This window comes from Acanthisitta chloris, unplaced genomic scaffold, assembly GCF_000695815.1.
Source record: "Acanthisitta chloris isolate BGI_N310 unplaced genomic scaffold, ASM69581v1 scaffold2984, whole genome shotgun sequence".
NCBI lineage: Eukaryota > Metazoa > Chordata > Aves > Passeriformes > Acanthisittidae > Acanthisitta > Acanthisitta chloris.
The window spans coordinates 1294-29281 of NW_008669886.1; the positions used below are offsets into that span (position 1 = coordinate 1294).

The window sequence follows — 27988 nt, forward strand, 5'->3', positions numbered from 1 at the left end:
AAAGAGCAGTGCATTGCATAGAATCACAGAATATCCTGAGTTGGGAGAGACCCACAAGGATCATCAAAGTCCAGCTCCTGGCTCTGCATGGGACAGCCCCAGCTATCACACCATGTCTCTGAGAACATTGTCCAAACCCTTCTTGAACTCTGTCAGGCTTGGTGCTGTGACCGCTGCCCTGGGGAGCCTGTTCCAGTGCTGAATTAGATCCCTGTTTCACCAGTTTTTGTGTATCAAAGATAAAACAGGTGCTTTTTTTGGTTTGTTTTTGATTGTACAAACAATATTAAAAATCCAGAAAGTGGAACCATTTGATATCAGCACATTCATAAAATGACCAGTTATTTGCAAAAAAAAGGTTGTTAATGTCCCCTGTATGGCTGCTTTGTGCCATGCAACACCAAGTAAATAGAAAACTCAACCCAAGATACGATTTATTTATTTCTTAATAGAAATTTTATTAATTGTTCCCTGTAGCAGCTCAAGCCAGAGCTGATCATCAGCTCACAGAGACATGCGCTCTGAGGTGTCCCTGTGAGACAGTGTCTGTCCTTGGTGCCAAACAGCTGCACAGTGCAGCTGAGCAGGTCCTGAACACAGCTACAACTGCTCACTGGATACGGAAGAGGAACATCTGTGTTGACAAGCTGCAGGAATAGCTTTGATGCATTTAAAATTCCACTTTCTCCAAGTAAACCAGAAACAATGAACCCATTTATCTGGGAGGCAGGGAGAGAGAGATTGATGGATGGATTGACAGAGAACTGATAGGATTTCTGGCTTTTGATCAAATCTCAGTGCACACTTTGATGAATGTGAACATCCTGGCTCCCAAACTGAATCCATTTTATTTCTATTTTTTTTCCCCAGAAATATATATATTTTGAGGTCAGCAGTTTTGAATATTACATTCTGAACATTGAAATAATTTGTTTTAAGATTTGCCTATAAAAGAAAGTTACTGTAAAGTTTATTTTTGTGATACTTTTTTACCATTTTTTTTTTACCAACTTTTTTTATTTTCTGTTCCATTGATGAGTAATATTCAATTTGCATTACAATGTGCAAAGAAAAAGCAGATAATTTTATGGTATTGTTTAAAACAAGCCGCGCAGAGTTATCTGTCAATTCCAAATGTGATGTAATTACCAGGCAACTTCTTCCCTCCCTCTTTATTGCTGTCCTTCAAGGAAGACATATAGAACCTTTAAGTACTTGGTGCATTGGAGAGCATTGAAAGTAATAATTTTGCAAGTCCTGTTGGATATATGAAGTTTGCAACAACAATTGTGTCCTTTTCATTTAATCTTTATTTATTTCATTTGCCTTTTAAATATAAATCCTCATTGATCCTCAGACTGATCCATAATGGTTTTTTTGTTTGGTTGTTTTTTTAAGGATGAAATTCTCAAAGCAGCTGTTATGAAATATGGCAAAAACCAGTGGTCTCGTATTGCTTCCTTATTGCATAGGAAGTCAGCAAAGCAGTGCAAAGCCCGATGGTAAGTGGGAGATGCCAGGTCTGGGAATGGGAGATTCATAAGTGGTGGAAATTTAGACATTATCACAGACCAATCTATGTCCTCAGAGCAACAACAGTTTTAACCGTATTTGATTTTATTTTGAATATTTTGAATTCCTATTGCTTAAAAGTAGTTGAAGAAAAGCAGCCAGATGTTCTCTTTGCCAGTGACTGCACAGTTATCAAATGAAATTAATTCAAATTAAAGTCATATACATTTTTTTTCCCCTGTATTCAAACATTTTTTAATCAGTGAGTATTGCCAAGGAAGTGAGACTGTAAGAGATTAATGTCTCTTACATATAATTTTCTAACTAGTCATATTGGGAGTTTGGCTTTTTCACTGTGAAATGTTTAGCATTTTCACTGTGAAATTTAATTTTTAATAAAAAAATAGAAGCTTAAAAGTAATGCAAATACATGCAGTATGAATCCGTTTGAAATTCAGACTTAGATTCTCGAGTACTGGACTGCACATATTTATTAGAGTGCTTATAAAGGTAGCAGTACTGGCACAGTTGAAGATTAGAAAGATAATTGTTGAGTGCTCCAGACCAAACAGATCTGCCATTTCTGATACCTTTACTTGTTGCAGTTTTTAAATTTTCAGGATTGATTTTGGGACTCCTTACTTTGCCAGAACACTGATGAGGAAATGAAGAAGAGGCAATATCTCTATTACAAGTGATGGTTAAATAATGTGTTTTAAAGCTCAAATATGTGTGTTATAAAAATACTCTTGAGGAAAAATCAGTGGATAATGGTTCTGTTATCCTTAATGTTTTTCCCTGTTTACAGGTACGAATGGCTGGACCCAAGCATCAAAAAGACAGAGTGGTCACGGGAAGAGGAGGAGAAGCTGTTGCACTTGGCCAAGCTAATGCCAACCCAGTGGAGAACCATTGCCCCAATTATTGGGAGAACTGCTGCACAGTGTTTGGAACACTATGAATTTCTGCTGTGAGTTTCTATTTGGCTAGGAAAATCTGTGAAGTTTGTTGTAGCACTGTGTCATTCCCTTTGCCCATGGTGCTGAAGTATGTTGGTTTCAGGTTGACTGAGTCCTTGTGTAAGCAAGTCCTTGAGGACCATTTCTTTTCAGCTTGAAAGAAGCTCCTAGAACCTGGAGAACTGGTTTGAATAGAGATAGGTGTTTATTTTCTTGCTCTTGGTCATTCTGGCTAAAGCACTGATGATTTTTATGAAGATTGATTTGATTTTATCAAAAGCATCAAGATTGATGCTTTTTGTAGACTTCCATTTCAGGTTTATTTGGGTATTTTTTGACTGGTTGATCAGCAAGAATGGGTGTGTGAGAGAAAAAAGAAGAGACATGAACCAGATGTTATCGAAATGGCTGAATGTGCAGATACCTCTGCATGGTACAGATAATTTACTTAGGCCATGAGAAGAGAAGCAAAGTGCTGTTTTCTCTTGGTATCTCTGCTAATTCTGGTGTGATTGGTTGAGTATAAAAGCATAATGGGAAACTCAGTTGTTCATTTTGTCACACTGCTTGAATTCTTGTCCTTACTGTTAAAGATTACTCAAGGACACTATTGCTAGCTTTATCAGTAATGTATTTTATATGATATTTTATTATTGTAGTGGAATACTATGTTGGATTCTTTCTCTTGTCTCATTTAAGATTAGGTAACTGTACCACACTCATGAATCTTTCTGCAGTAGTTCTGTAACAAATGTGATGTATTGTCTATAGTAGAAGGCTACTTCTTATGATCTGTCTTTGGAGACAATTAGGGGATCGTTATTATGAGCCTGGGGGAAAACAAAGAACTACCAATGACATTCATACCATATGTTTTTAGGGACAAAGCTGCTCAGAGAGACAATGAGGAAGAAACTGCTGATGATCCTCGAAAACTGAAACCTGGAGAAATCGATCCAAATCCAGAAACCAAACCAGCCAGGCCAGATCCTATTGACATGGATGAAGGTGAGATAGGAGTTTGTTTACCATATTTGATAGAAATTTGATCTCTTTGACTTTTGTATTTACAGCTTCTGTACCCTGAGTTTCCTCTGTCTTTTTTTTCTCAGCCCTCTGATCATTATTTTTCTTACAGATGTTGTTGTATTCTGTATCTGCTCAGTCAGATACACTTTTCCAATTTTCTTCTCCTCCTCTTGTTGTATTTTTGGCCTCCTTATCTGCCTTCTTCATTTCTTTCCGTTACTGTCAGTGCTTTCCAGGAACCTCCTGGACTGTTTTTGCTTTGCTGTATGACTTTTCCAGCAGATGTCAGGGTAATTGAAGTCCTCTACAAGAACCAGGGCCTTTGACTTGGAGACTACTTCTGTCTGTCCGTTGAAGGCCTCATCTACTTCCTCCTCTTGATCTGGTAGCCTGTACACACCCACAACAGCATAAACTCTCAACTTGCTCATCACACTCACTCAAGGCAGAGCTCAGTATATTCTAAGTGCTGTGCCACATAGAGCACAACTTCACCACCACACCTTACTGTTCTATCTCTTCTAAACAGTGTGTAGCCCTTCATGACAACATTCCAGTCATGCAGGCTATTCCACCATGTCTCTGTAATGGCATATTAGTTGAATTATTTTCTACATTAGACCTTTATTTTCTCAAAGTCTTCATTTCATCTGGCCAGTGATTTAGTAATTATATTGGAGCTGCTTGGAGAAAAGTAATTTAGCAATCATGCAGGATACCTGTGGAAATACTGGTTCATTCAGCTTTTAAAGATTGTTTTTTGATCTTAATGTCACTTTTCCTTGCTCCCAGTCTTGTAACTGCAAATTCATAGCTGCATTTATCTGTACTATTGCAGATGAACTTGAAATGCTGTCCGAAGCTAGAGCACGTCTGGCTAATACACAGGGAAAGAAGGCCAAGAGGAAAGCCAGGGAGAAGCAGCTGGAAGAAGCTCGGTAAACTTCTGTTTGGTTTCATGCATGGAGACTGTTTTTCTTCTACTCTGCATTTTAAATCATGTGGTGTTACTGTTTCTAGACGTCTTGCTGCTCTCCAGAAGAGACGAGAACTTCGGGCTGCTGGGATTGAGATTCAGAAGAAAAGAAAAAAGAAGAGAGGTGTGGATTACAATGCAGAAATTCCATTTGAAAAGAAGCCTGCCCCTGGTTTTTATGATACATCAGAGGAAAACTACCAGTCCCTGGATGCAGATTTCAGGAGACTGCGCCAGCAGGACCTGGATGGAGAATTAAGATCGTAAGTGTGTGCTACACTAAAGAGGGAACAGTATATTGGAAAAGAAACAACCAACCCATATGTATGTGTTAAGTCTTGAAAACGTTTGAAATATAATGTGGGCAAGAGATGTCTTTTCCATTGGACAGATGCTAGTGTAGGATGCTTCTGCCATTTCAGTCTCCTGTATTTTTATCTTTCCAAAAAGTCTCATTCACCTTTTGTCTATGAGAATAAAGTTCCTCATGCACATTCTTGCTCTTTAAATTGAAATGTTAAGTTTTTTGATGTTCATTTTCTTTTAGCAGTTTATTTGTTTCTGTATTTACGGTCCTTTCTCTAAGTAATAACCTTTTCAAAATTGCTTACAAGAGTTGATTTTACTTGTATTACTTCTGGTGGAGTCATTTTCAAGTTGAATGTCCTTAAATGCTTCATTTCTCCCCATCCCCCCAAAAAATCCCGAGGCATGCAGTTGAGAAGTTAAATGCCTTTTTTGACCACATACTTAATTGTACAGTTGCATTTCCCACTGCTTCTGCCAACTGCTTTTTCCTGAGTCAGTCCAATGCCACATACAATTTGGTTAATTAGCTTGTGATCTAACTGATTTTTCAGTATGGCTCTTAGTTCAGAGGGCCTGGCAGGAGCTTCAGACTGAAGATTATGACTTCACAGGCTGCCTCCATTGCTGCTTGAAGAAAATAGCATTTTTATTAATTACTGAAGAGAAATTGGTTCCCATATCCCACAGAAAATGTTTGTATTCCCTTAGCAGCTGCTGATGAGAAAGGGACTGTTCACATCTCCTTATGTTTACTACCAAAATTCTTGGACTGACAATTTTTTTTCTTGCTCCTGTGACCCTGTTGATTGTAGCTGCAGCAGCCTAGCAGCTCAACCTGTGCCTAATTCAATAATTTAGAAGCATTGCACTGCCCAGTAGTAGGTTCTACTGCAAGATCTGCAGATCACTAGATCGCTTAGGTTGGAAGGGACCACAACAGGTCATCTTGTCCAACCTCCCTACTTGACACTCTACTGAAGCAGGGCCATTCTAGAGCACATGGCTTGGGATTGTGTCCAGATGGTTCTTGAATACCTCGAGTGAGGGAGAATCCACAATCTCTCTGGGCAGTCTGTTACAGTGCTCAGTGACTTGCACCGCAAAGAAGTTCCTCATATTCAAGTGGAATTTCCCGTGCATCAGTTTTTGTCCATTACATCTTGTTCTGTTGGTTTGCACCACTGAGCAGGGTCTGACTCCATCATCTTGGAACTTTCCATTACTTGAAAAGATCAAATCTAATCACTTTAAATTCTGCCTGACAAGGTGCTTCACCCTTCCTGCAAAGTGTTTGATTCTAGCATATGCAGCTTTTGAGAAGGGTGCAGCCTTTTCCCTCTTTTCTGTGTGTTCTGAAATGATTCTGTTATCCCTAACAACAGTGAAAGAGAAGGAAGAGAGCGCAAAAAGGACAAACAACATATGAAACGGAAAAAAGAGTCAGACTTACCCTCAGCTATTCTGCAAACCAGCGGAGTGTCAGAATTTACCAAAAAAAGAAGTAAACTAGTGCTTCCAGCTCCTCAGGTAAGCTGTTAATTGATAATAAACAACTTATAAGGCCAGTGCCCATCAATGATTTCTATTTTATCAAGTGGATCTCATGGTTGTATTTTATCTTACTGTGCTTTGTGATTTTCTCTCAAAGATATCTGATACAGAGCTTGAAGAAGTTGTGAAAGTTGGCCAGGCCAGTGAGATAGCACGCCAGACTGCTGAGGAATCTGGGATTACAAACTCAGCCTCTAGCACTCTTCTGTCTGAATACAACGTGACCAACAACAGCATTGCACTGAGGACTCCCAAAACTCCAGCAGCACAAGACAGGATCCTGCAGGTAGAGTATAAATGTACAGAATGGGTGTTTAGTTTAAGACCAATGGTCAACTGAGGAGAAGTTGTAAGTACCAGAGAAACATTCCTTATATTATGTGCAAATCTGGGGTTTGAGCTGACACATTATCTCCAGGGTGCACTGAAGGACATGGAAGCAGATCCACTTCTGTCTGATCAGTTATCACTATGTTTCCAAACACTGTGATGCTTTTTTAAAAAATCATAAACTGTGAAACTTTTTACTATTAATTCTCCTGGCGTCTTGTCCGCTTTCTCTTGGGACCTCTGTGTTGAAGATGTGTATGATGTTCATGTCCATAAACAGTGTATCTTATGTTGTTTCTTACTTAGTTTTGCTGTTCAGCTTTAATTTCAGTTAACAATAAGTAATTAACTTCAACGATGCACAAGTATTTTCCTAGCACTTTAATGGCTTAAAACCACTTAAGATAAAGTTTGCCAAAACCTGCATTTGTAACCTCTCAATTATATCTGTGTTACACTGACTATGTGCCTGGATTTTTTCAAAATCTTGTAGTGTTGGGTAATGTTTTGTTCAGTGTGGGGAAATGGCTAAATGAAATCAGTGCAGCTAGTGTGTAAAACAAAACTCCACCCCAAAAATCCCACTCCAAAACAAAAAACATCCCTATTGACAATGAGCTGTATTTCAACAGATAGGAGAAAAGAGAAAGTTCCTGGCTCTACAGATCATGACTTTAGTCTTTGTGCAGTGTTTGCAGGAATGGTCACATTCACCTTCAGGTAGAGTACTCTGAGATCACATATGTCACTGTGTTATGCATATATACAGTTCTCTAGATGGATTACTGGTCTTCTTAGAACATAATTGCTATTCACTGTAGTATAATTACCTCAGCTCATTTTCAGAGTGTCTTAATTCTTCATTGTATCAAGGAAAAAGAAAATCTCAAATAGGAGGGTATTCATTAGAGCCCCAGCTGAGTCATGGGCCAAAAATCTGACTAGTGGCCATCTCTTTTGAAACATTCTCTTTGAAATGCAGTTTGGGTAAACCTCACTGGATTTCAGAATGCAAGTGTGCTGTTCCCTCTGAAAATTAGTATCCTTAGGATTACTTGAGTATTCAGTCCGTAGTAAATCCTGTAGGTTTATGGAGTCTGACAAACTGAAAGAAGTTGAAACATTAAGTAACCTACTAATTTTTCCAGCTCCAATTTATAATATTTTTCTAGAATTGAAGATTAAAATCCCTTTCGGTGTAACAGTAGGTTTTTGTAAATACCAGTGTATGGATGTTAAAGTTAAGAACTTTTAAACGTTTTCCACCAACTGATATTCAAATAACTCTTCAGCTGTTCTTACTATTACTGAATCTTTTAAACATGTACACCAGAGTGTGACTGTGAGCATCTTAGTGAAGCACTGCATGTGTTGTGTGCCACACAGGAAGCCCAGAATCTGATGGCTCTCACAAATGTGGATACCCCCCTGAAAGGAGGCCTTAATACTCCCTTGCATGAAAGTGACTTTTCAGGGGTAACACCACAGAAGCAGGTTGTACAGACTCCAAATACTGTGCTTTCCACACCTTTCAGGTAAGCAGACTCCTTTTCTGATGGGTACTTGGGTGGGCAAGTATCTATTTGGAGGTGGGTGGACAGAGTAGATTTTGATGTGTGAAACAGCAGCCCATGATCAGTACTTAAACAAATTTTAACTCACTTTTGTTTCAAGTCCTTGCTGTACAACTTTCTCCTTCTCTGTGTCTTTAGAAAGCTCAGCCACATCCTGTTCATCTGTATTCATACAGTGTATGGCTACTGGAGTTTTGGTCCAAAATGTGGCCTTCTGTGGTCTGGAGCAATCTAAAATTCTTCTGGAGTAATACAGGAGTAGAAGCACCAAGATGAAGGTTCATTCTGTATGTGGCTCCTGCCCTTTCCAAAATATTACCTCAGAGTCAAAGGTGTTGGAGATCCCTTAGCCAAACCCACACTGAATTTTGGGAGTAAATATTTTACCAGCCATATATATCCAAAATAAAATATTTCTTATATTGCCAATCTAAATAGTACAAAATTGCTGGTTTAACTCTTGCAGTGAGTCTTGAACAAATATATATCCCAGAAATGCCAAATACCATACAGCTAAAACATGTTGGTACATTTTGTCTGTCAGGTTTTTCCACTTAGGTTCTTATTTTACTTGTATCGTGCTAGTGGGAAAAGTGGAGAATGAAATAAAAAGGACCTTTATGGCAGCTTTTCCAAAGCACCTTTATTTTGTTGTGTAAAAGATGTGTGCAGAAGCTCTGCTCTTTTTTAATTAAAAGAGCAGCTATGTAAATGAATCCTTTATTTTGGAGATCTGTTGGTGTTAGTGTGGTGCAGAATGAATATAGACTTTGGCCTGGTGTGATCTGTCTGTTCATTTGGGTTATTTATATTAAAAAACATAAAGGCGTTCTAAATTTGTTCTTTGATTGCAGGTTTTTTTATTTATCTGTGGTGGTTTTTTAGCTTCTGAGTTTCAGATCTGCACATGTAAACATGGTACCTGTGTATCAACTTGACTTGCTTGCAGAATGCTCTATCAGTGTGAAAATCCAAGTCCTTGAGCAGAGGAAAAAAAAACCCATTCAAGTAGTAGGTCATTGCCATAGAGAATAATATTTCTTCCCAGTCTAGAGGAAAAGCAACTGAGGCCCACAAAATCTGAGACTTAATTCATCTTGCCTAACCATAGGTGCTTAGAAGTAATTATTGTAATTACTCCTTCAATAGTCAGTGAAAGCAAAGAGGCATCTTCAGGGTGATTCATTCGATTGCAAGATGGAACAGCTGTTGAGACAGATGAATTCAGAGCGAATGACTTGCCCAGGTGGTAAGGAAATCAGAGCTTGCAATTCAATCCTGATTACTGTATCCCCAAATAATGCCTAGTGACTGGATAACCTTTTCTTTCGAAAGCAGCAGTGGGAGTTTGTGGTGGTGTAGTTCCTGAAACTTCTCTTAACATAATGATGTGCCTAGATTTCAGCTTGACAAGTCCTTGGTTACAACTTGATGAGTTTAAACAGTTATTTTTTGGGTTCTTCTAATTACACATTACAGTTTCACTGCCTCCAAAGAAAAATGTCTAGCTTGAATGTATCGACTGCATTTATGTAACTTTTACAAGGATTCAGACTTTTGTAAGTAGAGCTCTTTAGGGAAAAAACTAATGACTAGCTGCACTTCTCTAGAACACCCTCCCAGGGATCAGAAGGCTTAACTCCTCGAGGAGGGCTGACTCCCAAACCTGCACTTGGCACAACTCCTGGAAGAACTCCACTGCGTGATAAATTGAACATCAACCCTGAAGAGGGAATGGCAGATTACAGTGACCCATCTTACGCCAAACAAATGGTAAGAAGTACCTAAAAAGTGGAAGTCAGTGCTTTATTAGTTTTCAGTATTTTTAATTCTCATCTGCTGAACAAAATTTTAATTTATAATGAAAGTGTTATTTCTTCCACCTGTTTACAGCTCTGTCCTCATGACCTGATCAAATCAGGTCTTGATTTAAAATAGCAGAAATCTTGCCACTTAGAATGGCTTTCAGTGTGCTCAGTAAAAGCACTCTAAAGTTGTTGGTCAAAGAAGACATAGTTAAATTTCCATCCTACTTGTATCTTTGAAGCTGAGCAGGAAATATATCTCAAGCAGAGATTAATTTTTCTTGCAATCCTACACAGCCCTCAAATCCCTCATCATCTTGGTTTCCCAGTGTACCTACAGGACCTTCTCATCAGTCTGTTGCGTTGACAGCATTGTGCTAAAGGAGTTCAGGTTTTGCTGTTAGGAGTGCTTGGGTTTGAGATGTGCAGTAATCTGAGTCCCATCCAGATTCTTTCATCACCTTTGGCAACAGATGTTTCCATTCTTGGAGATTCAGCCAGATGGACCCTGCCAATTAGACGTGGTATAAAAGAGTATATCCCTAATAGGTAGCACCATGGGAACCCCTTTTATGTGGCTGATTTTGCAGCCTTAACCTTAACTGTGGCTTTGGATATCTACCACCTGACCTATTGACAGTTTTCTTTTCGGCCTAACTAAGGATATCCACTCCAAGATATTGGCATGTTCTTCTCACAAAAATAACTCTTTGAGTTCAGAATTTCAGAGATCCTCTTAGCTTGAAGGAGAAGGTTATTTGATGTCCTAATAAACCTTTGCAGTTACTTTGGTTGTCTTAGCCTTTTTATAGTAAAGAGTCTTTTTGCTGCCAGAAGTAAAACTGGGGCTTCAACTTCCTGACAGACTCTACTGATTTCCAGATCTGGTGCTTTTTGGCCTTATATCAGACTACGATGGCCGGGTGATACTAGTGTGTTGCTCCTGTCTGTTAACGTAGGACTGTATCGCACCTCAGTCCATGGGTCCATATGCATCATATCTATTGTTATTCCAACAGGAGAGAGAGTCTCGTGAGCACCTGCGCCTTGGGCTCATGGCCCTCCCTGCTCCAAAGAATGACTTTGAGATTGTTTTACCTGAAAATGCAGAGAAAGAACTTGAAGAGCATGAAGTAGATGAAACTTTTGTAGAAGATGCTGCTGACATAGAAGCTCGCAAGCAGGTGAGTGTGAGATGTGAACAGTACCTTTTGTTTGAAATAACATACGTTCCTTATATGGTTACCACAGTTTCACACCTGTTCAGTGAAAGCTTCTTGTACAGGACAGCAAAGTAAAATGTATCCGTTTCCTTTGCTGTCATCAGAGTATACACGCACAGGATAAATCAATTTTCTCTCTAAATCCTTTTCTTAATTTGCGATTGTTACATATCACATTGTAAAGAATGTTTAAAGAATGTCATATCACATGGCATTTTCTGCCATGAAATCTTTAATACTGTGTATGACCTACCTTCTGTGTTTGTCCCCCAAAAGGTAATATAGTAAAAAGCATTTTTCTACAAAGGCGCATGCTTGGTTTTAAGCACATGAGAATTGTGCTTTTCTTTCAGTTTGAGGTTCTTCTCTCAAGGTTATAAGCTAACTGTTTGTGAAACATAAGACAAGTATATACTAATTCAGGCAGGCTGATAGCACACAAATAGAAATCTGCCATGATATGAATTGATCCCTTTTGTATGGCTTGTACCACGGGATTACCCAGACAGTCAAGTTGTGAATGGGTCCTTGTGGTGTTGTGTTGTGTTGTTTTGTTTCAGAATCAAGGTAGACTGGATAAAGTGCTGTCTTAAATTCTGCGAGTTAAATGGCTGTACTGGCCAGTAATTGGAAACACTTTAAATTTTTCTGACAACTGTCCCTTTTCCATTTATTGCTTATCCAAAGTTTTGTGTTGCAAATCTCTCTTTGTTATACACCTTCAGGTAAATGTTCTTTTTTGAGTCCAGGTGGGTTTTTGCCAATGACTGTGCTTTGAGAAGTGAGCAAAATACTTTCAAAAATCCTGTGCTTTGATATCTTTTAATATCCCAGAATCTGATTCTTAGCATGTCTCATTTGGGGAGGAATATGTTAGATACATATATATGCATGCCTTGTGCATACACACCTTAATAAAAAGTCTGAATAAATACAAGTAATTTATGTATGTAGAATGGAGAAGAGAATTTGAATTGTACTATCATACAAGAGAATAGCATCCTGCCTTTCAAGTGAAAATGTGATGTGCTGGGGTTAGAACATGGAAGATCATGGTCATCGTTCCTGAAGTTTCAGACAGCACTGTCTTTTCATGTTACTTATTGCTGAAAGTGTATTGTAAGGAGAGCCTCATGTTTTTATACTTTCACAAGTATTGTTTGAGTGAAATACAACTTTTAAGTCATTGAAGAGAACAAATAAGAGTCCTGGCTGCAGATTTAATTAAGAGTCTTTCTTTTCCTAATGGATTCCATGTCTGGAGATTTTGAGCAATTGTCAAACTCAACATGGAGAAATGTGTAAAGAATGAAGTCTACTGGAGTTGAGGCTGAAGGAGAGCTTGATTGCTGGAAACAAATTTTGAGGATATCTCTTTGCTTCAACTTAGTCTGCTGTGCTCTTCCCATTCACTTTAGAGGCAGTAAATTATGTTGTCATCACATTATTTAGCTCTGGCTTCATGACATGAAGTCTTTATATTTCAAGAAATCTTTACTGCAGTAATCAATTAGTTTTTATATCACATACATTTCTAGGAAGCATCTGATTGTGTTATAGTAGCTGGAGTAACACTTGGCTTATTTGTCTAGGCTCTCCGAGAAGCAGAACGTGCCAAGGAGCTGAAGAGAATGCACAAAGCTGTTCAGAAGAATCTACCACGACCCTCAGAAGTAAGTGGAAACAAAATTTACTCTTAAGGAAAAAATGAAATAAAGGTTTTAACCATTGTAGGAGAAAATACAGTCTAAGGAGATCATGGAAGAATGAAATCTTTGAGTACACTGATTTGAGCATTACAGGAAAATTCACAGCAGAGTTGTCACGAGGTATTTCACGTCCCCAGATGTTCAGATTGCTGTATGTTTGTTACACCACAAGGGATTTTTTGCACCTGTTAGCTGATACATAAAATTCATACATGGGTGGGTGTATATGAATTTAATGTGATCCTTGGGTGTATATGATGTTTATGAATTTTTTTTTATTCCTGGGCAGGTTAATGAAACAATACTGAGACCCTTAAATGTGGAACCACCTCTAACAGACTTGCAGAAAAGTGAAGAGCTAATAAAGAAAGAGATGATTACTATGCTTCATTTTGACCTTCTACACCACCCATTTGGAGAACAGCTTAGTGGTAAAAAAGGGAAAGGCCCAGGATTTGGAAGCAACAATGCAGAGCACATGGCTTACTTGGAACAAAATCCTTATGAGAAGTTCTCCAAAGAAGATCTCAAGAAGGTGAGAATTTTACGGCCAAAGGACACCTAAAGTCTCCTTATGGCATGGGACTGTAATCTTGCAAAAATAAAAAGCCTGCACAGAATTTGGTTGGGACATCTCCAGAGGTTTGTATGAAGAGCTGTAGTCATGGAATTGTTGAGCTTGGAAAAGACTTTTAGGATAAACAAGTTAGATCATTAACCCAGAAGTGCCAAGCATTAAGGATAAGTTCAGGGTAACTTAAGTGCACATTCTCTTTTCTGTGAGCTAATATTAGTCAGGGCACTCAGCAGAATGCTGAGAGTGCTGCATTTGCCCATAGTCATTGTCGTTGAGATACAATGGTTTGTGGTTGCTTAGCATTTTAATTTAGGGTAGGAGTTCAATATCTCAACAGTTAACAAATTCTACTTAGCTGTTTCTGGAAATTAATTCTTAAATCACTGAAGCTTTAACTAGGTCTGATACCCACCTTCTGCAGCCTCTGGACTTTGTTAATACAGAATAACTAAGCATTTTTTTCAAAGCAGTGCAGACTAAGTAATAGCAACTGGTAGTCAGGTTATAACTTGGAGCATCAAATCAAGTTGTTTGATTATGTTTGTCAAGCTTGATCAAAGAGAGCTTTGCCAGTGCAGAGCCTACTGGGCTGTGGCAGCAGATCTTACAGCATACCTGGTTAGAAAGTGCTGAACAGGCAGAATGGGTTGTTGCTGGCTGAAGTGAAGAGGCAGTCTGGGCACTCTGTCGTGTTTTGCATTGTAATCCCAAGTTAAATAGCAGCCCTGTACCAAGGGTTCCTGTTCAGGATGTTCAGTTGTTTAAGCAGCTACAGATGTTGCCTTTTGCTGCCAAGCGACAAGCAGTTCAGACTTGGCTGTGCTTAGCTCTTTCAGAGTTTCACCTGTGAAGCTGTGCCAGTAACCTTTGACCAAATGCTTACAGGAATAAGAGTGAAAAGGACAAAATCATGTGCCACCAAGTTGTTTTATGCAGTATCCTACTCTCTGAGGCTTGTGCTCTGACAATAGCTGTGGTGTATCTACTCCTAAATCCCATATTACTTTAAGGTGGCTCTAAAGATATAGGAGCAGATTTTAAATCTGTCTCCTTAACCATATCTGACTAATGAATCAAGATCCTAAAATGAGAAATAGTGAACAGTATGTACTTCGAGTTTGCTGTAAAATGAAAAATTATACTTGAAGATTTCTTACCAGGAGAAGTTAAAGATGGAAAATACAGTTAGGTCATGAATTTCCCTTCCCTGCCAGTGTCAGATTGTTCCCTTAGGAATGCTCTCTGAGTGCTTTCTCTTGTTGTTTTGAAGTGCAGTGAGAATCGGGTTTTCTATCACTTCCCTCAGAGACTGTTACACAGTCCAGTAGTTTTTGTCTGGAAACTTTGTTCAGAGTCCCTGGAAATTTTGTCTCCTACTTGATGGGCAAAAGTTTTTTGCATCTTTGCTCCTACTTGCTCTCTAACATTCAGCTTGATATTCTTTGTCTAAAATCCAGTTAAAACCAGGAAGCTTTCCTATCTCCGTGCTTTCATCTGGGGCTTGTTCATTTTGCTTTACTTCATTTGTTTTTAGAACATCTTCCTCATAAAATCCCTTCATAAATTCTCCTTTCTTTTCCTGATGTATAGTGCTGTTTTGTGACGGATTAGCAGTGGTGCTGAACACAGTGTGCTGAACTCTTAGAGCTGTGGAACTCTTGAAATAGCCTTAAGTAGTTCCTAACAGTGTACTCATAGGGACTGATTGAAAGTGAGCCTTTTAAAGATTTAGCTTTGTCAAGTGTGGTTAGATTACTCCTATTTTATCTGTCTTGACCATCAAGGACAAGTAATTAATTTTCCTTTATCTGGAATCATCTAATCTGGTAATACCTGAATAGCTTCCTGGGCAGTATGCTGTTAAAAAATGATGTCTGCTTAGCAGTAAGATACCTACTGCCGATATGAAAATTTGTGATCACGTGTAAATTCTGTTTAAAGAGGGGACCTGGACACCTTCTTATAACCAGTGAAGTCTAGATCAGCAAAGATATTTTGGTTTTTTAGTTAGAAATAAAATCAGAAGGACTTGAGTGCCTGTGTAGTTTTGAGAGCCAGGCTCTTGTCAGAAACACTGAGTTGTGAGAGCAAGAATCTTTCCAGTTCTCTGTAAGTTACTTTGTAAACTAGGCTGGAAACAGCAGAATGCTCATATCTCCCTAGTTCTTTAGCCACACAATGTGTTAGTTACTAAGTCAGAGTAGTATTTCCTGCAGTGGAGCTTACACAGCTCACCCGTTAATGTTTAGCCTTGACTTGCCAGGTTGTGTGGAGAAGGGCAAGCAAAAGGAAATGAAAAGTGATTTTTGTTTCATAGAACAGCTGCTTCTGTCTGTACAGTTCTCCCTCCCCTCAAGGTCCTTGCTTTTATCTCTGTTCTTCTGCAGCAAGATGAAGTATCTTGCTGTGCCACAGCTTTCATTAGCCACGGCAGAGTGATGTCAGGTTTGGCCAAATTATATAAAATGAGGGATAGTTGCGCTGTGAGTAGTCTCCTAGACTGGTTTCATTTATAATCCACAGCATCTGTGTTCGATTTTATCATTAGCTTAACCTGGTGGTATGAAAAGAGAAACTGCCCCCATGAATTGCACACTGAAGGATTGAAAAGAAGAGGAATTTTCTTGTATCTTGTGTATTGTAACTGCAATTTATTTCTCATCCTTTTCAACAGGCACAAGATCTACTGGCACAGGAGATGGAAGTGGTAAAACAAGGAATGGGGCATGGAGAGCTGTCAAGTGAAGCTTATAACCAGGTGTGGGAAGAATGTTACAGCCAAGTGTTATACCTGCCCGGACAGAGCCGCTACACAAGGGCTAACTTGGCCAGCAAAAAAGACAGGATAGAGTCACTGGAAAAGAGACTCGAGGTCAGTGTCACTTTTCTCTGCTTTTTTACACCTACCATTTTTTTTTATCTAAAATTTCTCTCCTTGTGTTTTGAGGTTTTTTTCTCTGTAGGAGTTACAGATTATTTTATAAATCAGTCAGATGTTTTGGAAGGATTCCTTTGAAAAGGTTGTGGAGGAGTTCTTCTAGGGAGTTCACAGATGTTCTTGAGGTGCTTAAATTGCCTTCTCTCATCCTCCTCCTTATCTTAAAATATCCCTAGAGTATTCCTATACACAGTTTCTCTTTGCACTGTTAGCTTAACACAGCTCATCCACTTTATCATCAACTGGAGAGAAGATCAGGTTCTGCTCTCTCTGAATTCCATGTGAAGTCTTGTTTTCTTAATCTTGGCTGTTAGTGGATCAGATACCTGATCTTTGTAGTTTGGCACTTTGTCTTTAATTGTGGCCAGTATGAGAAGGTACTTCAAAGGAAAATGCTTAAAGAAACTTATCTCTGTCCCAAAACTCCGCTCAAGTTCTCTTTCCAACTTAAAATTTGATTTCTGGGTGACTTTTACATACGTGGATGTCCAGATAGTCCTGAATTCTGTCAGACTGGCATCCTCTACCAGTGCCAGTGATTCCTTCCAAAAGAGAGAACAATGGATGTTTGTGATCCCATTCCACTTTATCAGACCCATTGACATTGATTTCCCTTGCTCTGTGAAACTCTGGTGTTTCACCTAAACACTCCAAAGAAAGAACCCAAAAATACAGCTTTCATGATAACAAGTAGCCAGGTTTGAAATGGTGGCTTCCCAGGGAACATGTGTTTGTTCAGAGTTGCAGTAAGCCTGTAAATGTTTTCCAAAATACCATTTTAGCCTAAAAGTCCCTCTAAATTATGCAGGCGTCAGATTATTTTTTTCCGTGGTAAAAGGAAAGTTTTTCTGTATTTAACATCAACATAGCTACTGTTGCTAGAAGTAAACCTCCCTAAACAGCTGCTACCACAGAAATAACATAAGAGAGGCCAGAGAGGTTGAATTTTCCCTGGATTCATACCCATGAAATGCAGTGTGAATGTGTGTTGTATAAAGCCTGTCAGTCCAGAATGTCATCCGGGTACAGACTCTGATGTTGTTAGCCAGGAGCAGTTCACCTGCGCATAGCCTGGTAGTAAGGGTTTGAGTGCTGGAGTCCTTGTCATGCTGCTGTTCACCCAGCAGAGAGCACCATTGCCCTGCTCAACGCTGCCCAGCACTGCTTGATGCACTCTCTCACTTCGTGCTCTGATTTCCCAAAACTTGGAGCGCAGCAGCATGCAGCTTTCCTGGCTGTGCACGGCAGCGGGGCCCGGGCTGGCACTCTGCCAGCCATCGAAGGGCTGCACCTAATTTGTGTACAAATGCTTTTGAAATTTAAGTATTTTACACCCAAAACAACATTAGAAGTGCATTATTAAAGCTGCAAAGTCAAACAGTCAATGTTGGGGAATGCACAGCCTTAATTTGCCTATGCATATGCTTTATGAGACAGTCTTTAATTTTGTGATTACAGCCTAGTTTTTCCAGAAACTCACTTGCTTAATGAGTAGCTCTTGAATATTTTGTTTTCTTGTTATTGTTCGGTGTGTGGCCCTGTGCCTTTATGCTGTGCACTATTTCTGCAGTCTAAATTGGTTACTTCTGTGTGGGCTTTCTTGTGCTGTTGATTTCTCTCCATCTCCTCCCAATGTTTGAATGAGTAGTTGGTGTTGGAATGCTTATTAAGGATATTGAAGCAAAGTAAGTAAGGCCAAGTCATTCATTCATCAAACTCCTGTTTGTTTGTTCTAAATGTTCATTGCTTTGTAGTCACAAGACAGTCAGGCACCCAGGAAGCAAAATACAAATTGGAGCTCTTGCCAAGAAGCCAACATTGCATGGGACTCCATGGAAAGCACTTAACAAAATCCAGTTACCCATGTCCCATTAGGTCGAGTTGAGGTGATCCTGCCCCTCTACTCAGCCCTAGTGAGGCACATCTGGAGTGCTGTGTCTAGTTCTGGGCTCCTCAGTGTAAGAGAGATTTGGAGCTCCTGGAGCAGGTCCAGCAGAGGGTGACAAAGGTGATTAAGGGAGTGGAGCATCTCTCCTGGAGCATCACAGGAAAGGCTGTGGGAGCTGCGCCTGTTCAGCCTTGAGAAGAGGTGACTGAAAGAGGATCGTATTAATATCTGAAGGGAAAGTGTTAGAGACTGGAGCTAGGCTCTGCTCAACGGGCAGAAACTGATGCACAGGAAGTTCAATGTGAATACAAGGAAGAACTTCTTTACTGTGTGAGTCACTGAACACTGGAACAGATTGCCCAGAGAGGTTGTAGATTCTCCCTCACTGGAGATACTCCAGAACCGCCTGGACAGAATCCTGTTCTCTAGGATGACCCTGCTTGAGCAGGGAGGTTGGGCCAAGTGAGACGCTATGGTCCCTTCCAACCTGACCCATTCTGTGATCTGTGATTCTGTGTTAATGATCAGTTGCTGCAATCATGAGTCTGTCTCACTAATGTAAGTACATCTCTTGGAAAGCTCAGAGTGCTGCTGAATGAGGCTGATGGTTTGGGGCACTGACACACATAATCTTGCTCGTCCTTTTTACTGTGTTCCAAAATGCCAGCCCCTAGTTCAGTCAGGCACTGGGGCCAGCACAACTGACTATGCCCCACAGCTGCAGGTACGGTGGCTGTGCTGCCTCTCTCACTGTTTGCTGAGTGCAGGTGGACTTTGCAAAGTTAAATTTGAGCTGAAAATCTCTCCCAAGTGTGTGCAAAATGCAGTTTAGTGCAGCTCTGTGACCTAACCTTTTTAAAAGGTTATTTTAAAAGCGAGATATACAGGTTTTTAGGCATAGGTCACCTGCTGAATCATTTTTAAAATAATAAATAAAAAGCATAACAGTTTGATGAACAAGGAATGTGCAGTAAAATAGCCCAGCAATTTTTTTCTGTAACCCATTCCGAGCAGTGGCAAAACCCACCTTCATTTTAATGTTTTTTCAAGGAAAATTGTCTGAAAGCAATATCAGTTGAAATAGATATTATAATGGGAAGTATCAGACAAGCTTAATGAAAAGCAGGGATATTAGCTCAGCTTTCAGTACCCCAAGATACTTGATTGTACTTTTAACTTCCTTTGAGAGGAGGGTAAAGACTGTAAAATAGAGTTTGCCAGCAATAAAGCAACAGCAACTGTTGTTTGTCAGTTTTGAGGGCTGCTTCTTCCCCTTCATACTGCACTAAGATCATTAGGGGAAAAAAAAACCCACACACAGGAGTTCAGAGATATTTGGCACAGCTACACATTGGGTAGTCACTGTCTAATACTTCCGTATGGGACTGCTGACACCCTGCAGATCCTGTGCAAAATAATCCAGCTATTTCTGGGACTGTCTTCATCACTGGGAGATTCCTGCATGGATTGATGGTGTGGACACACAGCCATCTTCCTCTAATTGGCCTGTTCTCACTGCCTGAGTGATTTAGTGGTGGCAGCCTTGTATATGTTGACATGACATTCATCTTTCTGAAACTGATGGTGATATCAGAAACAGATTTGTGCTGTTATTGATGAACTTGAGGAGGCAAAGTGGAGCAGTTGTGGAGAGCTTCTGTTTGGCTAGATATCCTGTCCAGGCACCATCAGAAATGCACAGCTCAGCAATAGCTCCTTCATTTTGAGGGGTTTAGACTTCTTGAATATGTTAATTAATGTGGTTTAAGAGTGTTACAAGATCAGTATGTGAAGTCTTTTGCATTAGAGATGGGGAGTTTCAGGTCTGTGCGAGTGAATCCCTCTGACCTTACCACGTGTCTGGTACAGCTTAGATTTGTGGAATTTTCTGATCTTTCTAGTAGCTTCCAGAAGTCCAGCATATTTTTTCAAGGCTAGGGTACACTGCAGAGCAAGTCATTTCAGAAATGTGAGTTTTCTGATGCTCACAGTTCCACTTAATGTATGAGGGGGAACTTCACAGCTGAAGGAAAGCAACTACATTGTTAAATAGATGCCTTTGCTATCTCATTTCATCTTATAATGTTCCTAGTTTAACACACACCTTAGTGGGAAAACTTCATATTGTTTGGAAGAGAAGGGAGCAAAAGGTATTGCAGAGAATGGAAGTTGCAGTTGCTCGCCAGCAGCACCTTAGTTTGAGGATCTTCTGTGACTGAATCTTTCCATGAAAACCTTTGTGTGATCCAGGTCAATTAGAATTAATTACTACTTTTAAATTTATTAAATTACGGGCTCTGTCCATATTTGACTGCGCTGATACTGATCAGCACCTTTTAATGACCCCTTGTACATGAAGTAAAATATCTTACTGGACACAGGGGTTTTCAAGGCCAGACTGGATAGGGCTCTGAGCAACCTGGTCTAGTGGAAAGTGTTCCTGCCCATGGCAGGGGGTTTGGAACTAGATGGTATTTAAGGTACTTTCCAACCCAAACCATTCAGTGATTCTGTGATCTTCAGTGTCACAGCAGAGATGTGAAATTGTGTCTAGCCATGGAGTGGTTTCAGTCGATGAACTGTGCTAATACTGGTGTTGATGCCAGTTTGATAGATTGGGCGCATATTGTTCCATGCTGGAAGTGTAATTTTTTGTTTGATAGTAACCCCAAGCCTCAGTTTCCGGCAGAGTTGACTGTTGTCTTTTACTAACTCAGAGGTAACAGGCAAGGCCCCACAGAGAGTTTTGCATGGTCAAACTATAAATAGGTGAAGTAGTGTTTCAGAACAAAAAATTGAGACTTCTGTCCAAGAGCATGGAACTGGAAAAGTATTTTTAAGTAGAGCAGTTAATGAGGATTTTTAAAAAGCATGCTATTGTAGAGTATACCATCAAGCTTGTAAAGCCAGGTGACCCAAACATGCCCAGAGGATGCTGTAGTGTTAGTCATTGTACTGAGGCTCTGGGGTGAACTTATTGCTGTCTACAACTACCTGAAAGGAGATTGTAGCCAGATGAGGGTTAGTCTCATCTCCCAGGTAACAAGTGACAGGATGAGAGAACATAGTCTTAAGCTACACCAGGGGCAGTTTAGATTGGACATTAGGAAGAATTTCTATACAAGAAAGGGTAATGAGGCATTGGAATGCACTGCCCAGGGAGATGGTGGAGTCACCATCCCTGGAGGTGTTTAAGGAAAGAATTGACATAGCACTTGGTGCCATGGTCTACTTGACATGGTGATGATAGGTCACAGGTTGGACTTGATGATCTCAGAGCTCTTTTCCAACCTTAATGATTCTGTGATTCTGTCCCTGAGGTAGTTTGAAATGCTACACATTGGGTGTAGCGTGGCATTGTGTGTGTGTGCACCCTCCCATTCCAGCTCCTCCAGCTGGCTGACCCAATATGAGGGAAGTTCACAAATCTGCTATTTAAATTAAGTTTATCCATCTCTTGCCAGCAGAACTGAGTTTGGGAGAGCCACTTGTGGGTCTGAGGTGAGGAAGGAAGTTAGAGTAACATTTAGAGTAGTCCTATATATGCTCCAAGTGTAACCTCTTCAGCTGGCGTAGCTGAACCTGGCAGAGGGTTCTGCACAAGCAAGGGAGCTTTCTGATGATGTGTTGATTCTCCAAGGTCACAGAATAAGTTGGTTTACTTTTGACTATGGTTCTGGTCAGAACATGCCGCAGTTTTTCTTCAATGTTTAATCCATCAGGCATGATTAAGAAGATCAATTAAAACACAAGAGAGCTTAATGCTGTTCAGGGATTACCAAATGCCCACATTTAATGGAAGGAAACCAAAACAGTCAGTACAGGGAGAAAGCTCTTTGAACCCAGGAAGGATGTCCTCAGTAGACTCGGTGAGATGAGGAACTGTGAAAATGCAGTTTTGAAGGCACTTGAGCTCTTTCTTCCTCAGGGTCAGTTTTTCTTAAATCTTTCCCAGTGTTTGTTCTCATAAGGAGTCCCTCTTCTTTGTTGTTTTTAGTTAAACCTTACAACTAACCTCTTATCTAAAATTTCCTTGCCAAATTTTAATCTGTCTTCCTGTCTCAGTGGCCGTGAGCAAAGTCTAGTTTTTGAAAATTATCTTTGCGATATTTGAAGCCTGGTGTTGTCTCTCTCTTCTTTTTCTGTTTTTGTTAGAGGAAAAGAAAACCAAGAAACCCCTGTTTTTCCAGTCAATCTCCCTTTTCTAGATCATGTTATATAAATTTCTGGTTATGTCTGTTGCTCTGTTTTGGTTTCTCTTCCTTGGTTCTCTAGTGTAGTATTGAAAACGGAGCACAGCTGTACTAGGCATGAGGGAAGGCTTTTACATCAGAGATTTGGGATGGGATGAGGCTCTCACACTTGCCCTAACATCATATATCATCTTACCCCATGTCTGTACATGCTGTTCTCATTTTGCTGTAGTTGGTATAAAGTCAGCAGAACCAAAGCCAACCAAGGAGCAGTACAAAATAAATACATGGAGAAATCTTTCAAATGTCTTTACTTTTTCTGCTAGGTTCAGGGGGGAAATGGTTGTCAGATTTTACTGAAATCTATTTCTTAACGTTAAGCAAATAATGTAGACTACTGTTTAAACACACCTCTTCATAACTGCTTGGAATTTTTAGCTTGGTATCTGAGCCTTAAAATTTTATGAAGCTTGAACTGAAATTATATGCAGTTGTTGGCATTAATGCAGCAGTCAGCAATTTTTAATAAATAGTATTTGTTACAAAAGCTAAGACCTCTTTTTGACCTTTTCGTAGTAGGCCCTTGTAGTTGGAAGGGAGGAGGAAAGGTGGCGAGTGTTCACATTTCTCTCTATAAGCAGAGAAGGAAGAAAGAGCTGTTATTTCTGGGTTTAGATACTTGGGAGGCTTTTTGCTTTTTTCTTTTTTCTTTTTTTTTTGCTTTTTTTTTTTTTTTTTTCAGCAGTGAGGCCTATGATAATCCAAGGTAGACAAGGAGCTGAGTAGAAAAGCAAGGGCTGAATGGCAGTATATAACCTAAGGAGCTCAAGTAATTAAGAGTAAGAATCTGTATACAGAACAACTTGGAAATGTTAAGTCCAGTTCTCATTGTCTGAAAATTTCAAGTGCTTAAATCAGGGTCTGATACTATAATCATTAGATTTGAATGGGCTTTGGGGTTTTTTTGTGAGAGAAGAAAATGCTTTGTAATATCTAATAATCAGACCAGTATACACTTAGGATGGGATTGGCCCACCTGACCTTGGGTAATATGTCTGAACAAGCTTTCTGAAGAGCCTTGGAGGCTCTGGATCCAGTGAGCCATGCCCTGGAGTTGCCAGTTTCTCTCCTATTATGGAAAGGCCTTGGGTGACAAGCTCAGATTTGCTGTCTAAATTCAAGCAAAGTGAATCCCAACTGAAGCATGTAGAAGTGCAAGACCAACCCAGTACTGTCAGGGCTACTGGTGGTACTTAGAGCATGCAGATAATTCTGGACTTCTGACCACAGTGCCTTGATCCAGTTCCTTTTCTGTAGGTTGGGGATACTGCTTATAACTTACTGCTTATTTATGGCCTCAAGTGCACAGTGTTTAACATTTTAGTGGAAAATTAGGTTGTTGAGAGATGATAGAATCATAGAACGGTCTAGTTTGGAAGAAACCTTAAAGCTCATCTCATTCCACCCCATGGGCACCCATGGGCAGGGACACCTTCCACTAGACCAGGTTGCTCCAAGCCCCATCCAACCTGACCTTGAACACCTCCAGGGGTGGGGAGTCCACAGCCTCTCTGGGCAACCTGTTCTAGTGCCTCACCACCCTCACAGTAAAGAAGATATTCATTTGAGGTGACAGAATAGTGGAACTTTTCTAAATGGTCTTTTCAAACTGGCTCTGAAGGGTGATGATCTGACTCAAGTTTCATTTCACACCAAGCACACTCTAAGTTGTCTGTAATGCTGTGGAGCAACATGGGATAATTGATCTTTGTTACATTAGGTCTCTGCTACAAACAAAATTCTGTTTGCCTGTGCATCCATCTATTCCATGATCTCTAAATGTCAGTTGCTCTCGACACACATTTTTCATCCAAGAAACAGTAATTGGAAAATAGTTCATTGACCACACAGCTGTATTTGTTGTTGCAGTAATAGCATATTATTTACCAGTGAAGACATTTAGAGCTTTCATACTTTTCCATCAGAGAGTATCCTCACAAATCCCTAATCTATTTATTTAATTTTCTCTAGATTTATATAAATATTGAAAAAGAGGCGCCTTTCTGTATGCTTAAAGCACCATGGGCATAGCTTAAGTCTACATTGCAAACAGAGTTTGAAAAGCATAGCAGTCTGAATCTCTGTCCCCAGGAGCAAACTAGACAGCTCAGAAAGTCAAATTTCTCTTTCACTCACCCATTAACAGTTTGCTCCCTTGACCATTCACTTTGTTTATCTCTGCACCACCAACTAAAACCATTTTAAATGAGTGAATAAATTGTTAAGGAGAAGGAGGGCATGTTACAGAAACATGCAGCTGTGTAACAGAGGGTACTTCAGTACCGTTGGAGAGATGGAAGGTTGATGAAATGCACTTTGCTGTAGCTTGGTGCATAGGACTGTGATGCCGGGGGTTGTCTGGCTGGCTGTAGTTACAAGTGTAAAGGGCAGATCAGAAAGTAGTCCTTCCCAATGGCATTCAGTTTCGTTGGTAAAAGATGATATATTGTGTAATTGTGGCGGTGAAAAGCTGCTGCTTTTTTGGTTGATCATTGGTAATTTCTTTGTATGAAAGAATATTCACCAACAAAGCTTTGATTTTTAAAGAAACAAAGCAATGGAAGATGACTCAGACGCTGTGGTTCCAAGTTAGGCTTTTATATTTCAGCATCTGAGCAACTTATATTAGTGTGGGAAATGAAGAAAAATATATATCTTTAACTGTGGCAGAAATCAAGATCTGAGAAGCCTGATTCTGTTTTTGTTGAGTTTGGCATCATTCACACAATGCTTTCTGGAAAAAAAAGAAGGGTTTTTTCTAACTTTTTGTTTAAAGGAACTAGCATAAGGTTCCTCAAGCAGGAACCCTATGTCCCTGTTCAGAGACATGAACTGCTGCACCTCTGCACAGTTTTGCTCAGGGGCATTAGTCCTGTGTTATTTGTTGGTTTCATGCAGTCATAGAATGGCGTAGGTTGGAAAGGACCTTAAAGATGACCCAGTTCCAGCCCCCTGCCTGGGGCTGGGACACCTTCCACTAGACCAGGTTGCTCAGAGCCCCACTCAGCCTGGCCTTGGACACTTAATCAGGTAATCGGTTCAACATTCATCTGCCAAGACATGTGAATCCAAGAGTCTTTCTGAGATGCTTTATGATGACACCAGGAATGAGGGGTCACCACCTGTTGAGTTCTCATCTTGGCACCTGGGTTGTTCTTGGAATGGCAACTATGTTGGTTATTTTGTTTGTGGTTTTTATTTAGTTTTCCTTTACTGAGGCAAAGGACATCTCCGGTGTAAGTGGGATGTGACATGACAAACTGTCATGTGACTTGGCCTCTTGCTTAGCTCAGCAACTGCAACAATTCCTGTCTGTAAATCCATAGTCATCATATAGAGCATCATCGCCCTTGTTTTGTCTAGTGGACTTCCCCCTGGAATAATGCATTTTGTCTATTATAGAGGTTTTAATCCAGAAGTTTAGGTTGTTGTATAATGTGCAGTTAGATTTGTTAATAGAAATCAAAGAACTCAATACAATTCCACAGGTATATTTTTCCTACTTCTTTTTTCTCTCGACTTTTGAGTTCTGAATAAATAAAACATTTCTTGGATTCCTTCTGGCAGATAAATAGAGGCCACATGACAACTGAGGCAAAGAGGGCTGCCAAGATGGAGAAGAAGCTGAAGATCCTGCTTGGTGGTTATCAGTCCCGAGCAATGGGCCTCATCAAACAGCTGAATGATTTGTGGGACCAGATTGAACAGGCTCATCTGGAGCTGCGAACCTTTGAGGAGCTGAAGAAACATGAAGATGCTGCAATCCCTAGGAGACTGGAGGTGAGATTTCTAAATGGAATACCTGAGGTCAAATTGCAGGTGCTTTGTGGAAAAGGTGTTTTTCCAAGGCATGAGCTCTGAGCTGCACAACCTGAGTTTTTAAATGTTCTGTTTTGGCTGTTACCAGATTCCTCTGCTGTTTGCTTCAATATCAAAGATTCTGTGATATCTATATCCGAAGCTGGGACTAATCTGCTAATGTGTTCTTTAACTGTGGGGGTTTTTTATTTCCTTATGTGGTTTATTTTATAAATCTTCTGCAATGTGTATCAGCTGAAGTTCGCAGCTGAAGTTCGATATATCTCTTAATTTGGCTTGTTGTGGTTTTAATTACTGTTAGAACTTGGGATAGATGTAAAAATTTGTGTAAAATCTCCTTCCTTAAACGTCAGTGGACCAAATGCCAATTTATACCTGAAATCAGTGCTTTGGAGCCACTTTCCTTCGTTCAAGGATCTCTAGGATATTCTCTTTTTATTCAACTAACAAGGCAACTCTCAGCCAGGACTCAGACCTAAGTCTGAGCCAGACTTGCTTTCCAAGAAATAAGTTCTTACCTGAGCACAGTTTTTCTTTAAACATTTTTTCTTCCAGAAGAATGGGTTTCATTGAGTCTCAGATCTTCTCAACCACTTGCTTTAAAAAAGAGATAAAATATATCAGTTCTTAAAACTGGTTTCATGAAGATGGTTTAGAAATGCTGATAGATGTGTTTACAGACTCAGAAGTGATTGATTTAGTGAAAGTTAACAGTAAAAAACAGATTACATGGCTTGATAGCTACTAATAGCACCTGGTTTTAGTAAATTGCAAAGTTCCAATTTGAAAACTCTCCTTCTAAAGCATTTGATTTTAACTGCTCACAAAAACAGAATGAGATACCTGACATTTAATACTTTACATCAACTGCTGTGTTTTACATTTTTGCTTAAAACAAGTAATTTTAGCAGTGTCCTATCTCAATTCTGAGCTTTTCCTCTGAAGGAACTAAGATAAAACCTTTGATAGAGATCTTCCTAGGTGTGACTGTTGAAAAACTGACTGGTTGCTTAATGATGTTTCCCTTACAGTGTCTGAAGGAAGATGTGCAGCGACAGCAGGAGAGAGAAAAGGAGCTCCAGCAGAGATTTGCTGACTTCATGTTGGACAAAGAGACTTTTCAAGCAAAGTATTAAAGCACAAATTTCCATTTGTCACTGATGTAACATTCTTAAAGTGTGCGGATATTTCTCCACCAGCTTTTGCCAGCAGTTGCAGAAATCAAGTGTAGTCTGCTGTTTGCATCTTGTCTAGTTTTATTCCTTTAATGGACTGTTCCAAATGCTCTAGGTATGAATAGCTCTGGTCAGTCCTAAAAATGAAATGTCCAAAATTTTATTGAAAGAAAAGAAAAAAATCACTAGTGTGATTTTAGCCTTGTCTTCATGTACTAGGGTTACCCCATTATTTCTAGTGTTTTATCAGCCTCTAGACCTGTAAGATACATGCCTGCAGAATAATGTCTTTGGAATAAACCTGGAATGTTAAAAAACAATGAAGAAATAATGTGTGTCTTTTAACTAAAACAGAATCCTC

The 27988-nt window shown here is 39.7% G+C and overlaps 1 protein-coding gene across 1 annotated transcript; it reads left to right on the forward strand.

Moving 5' to 3' along the window:
* Positions 1-1398: 1398 nt before the first annotated feature.
* On the forward strand, positions 1399-27988 carry CDC5L (cell division cycle 5-like; the record flags this gene model as incomplete). Its single annotated transcript, XM_009073486.1, has 15 exons — positions 1399-1502; positions 2321-2482; positions 3352-3479; positions 4339-4438; positions 4521-4739; positions 6168-6312; positions 6434-6622; positions 8053-8201; positions 9851-10013; positions 11065-11229; positions 12861-12941; positions 13267-13512; positions 16229-16426; positions 26201-26413; positions 27484-27988. Coding segments are annotated over 15 exons (2367 nt in total), but the record flags the coding sequence as incomplete, so codon positions are not given.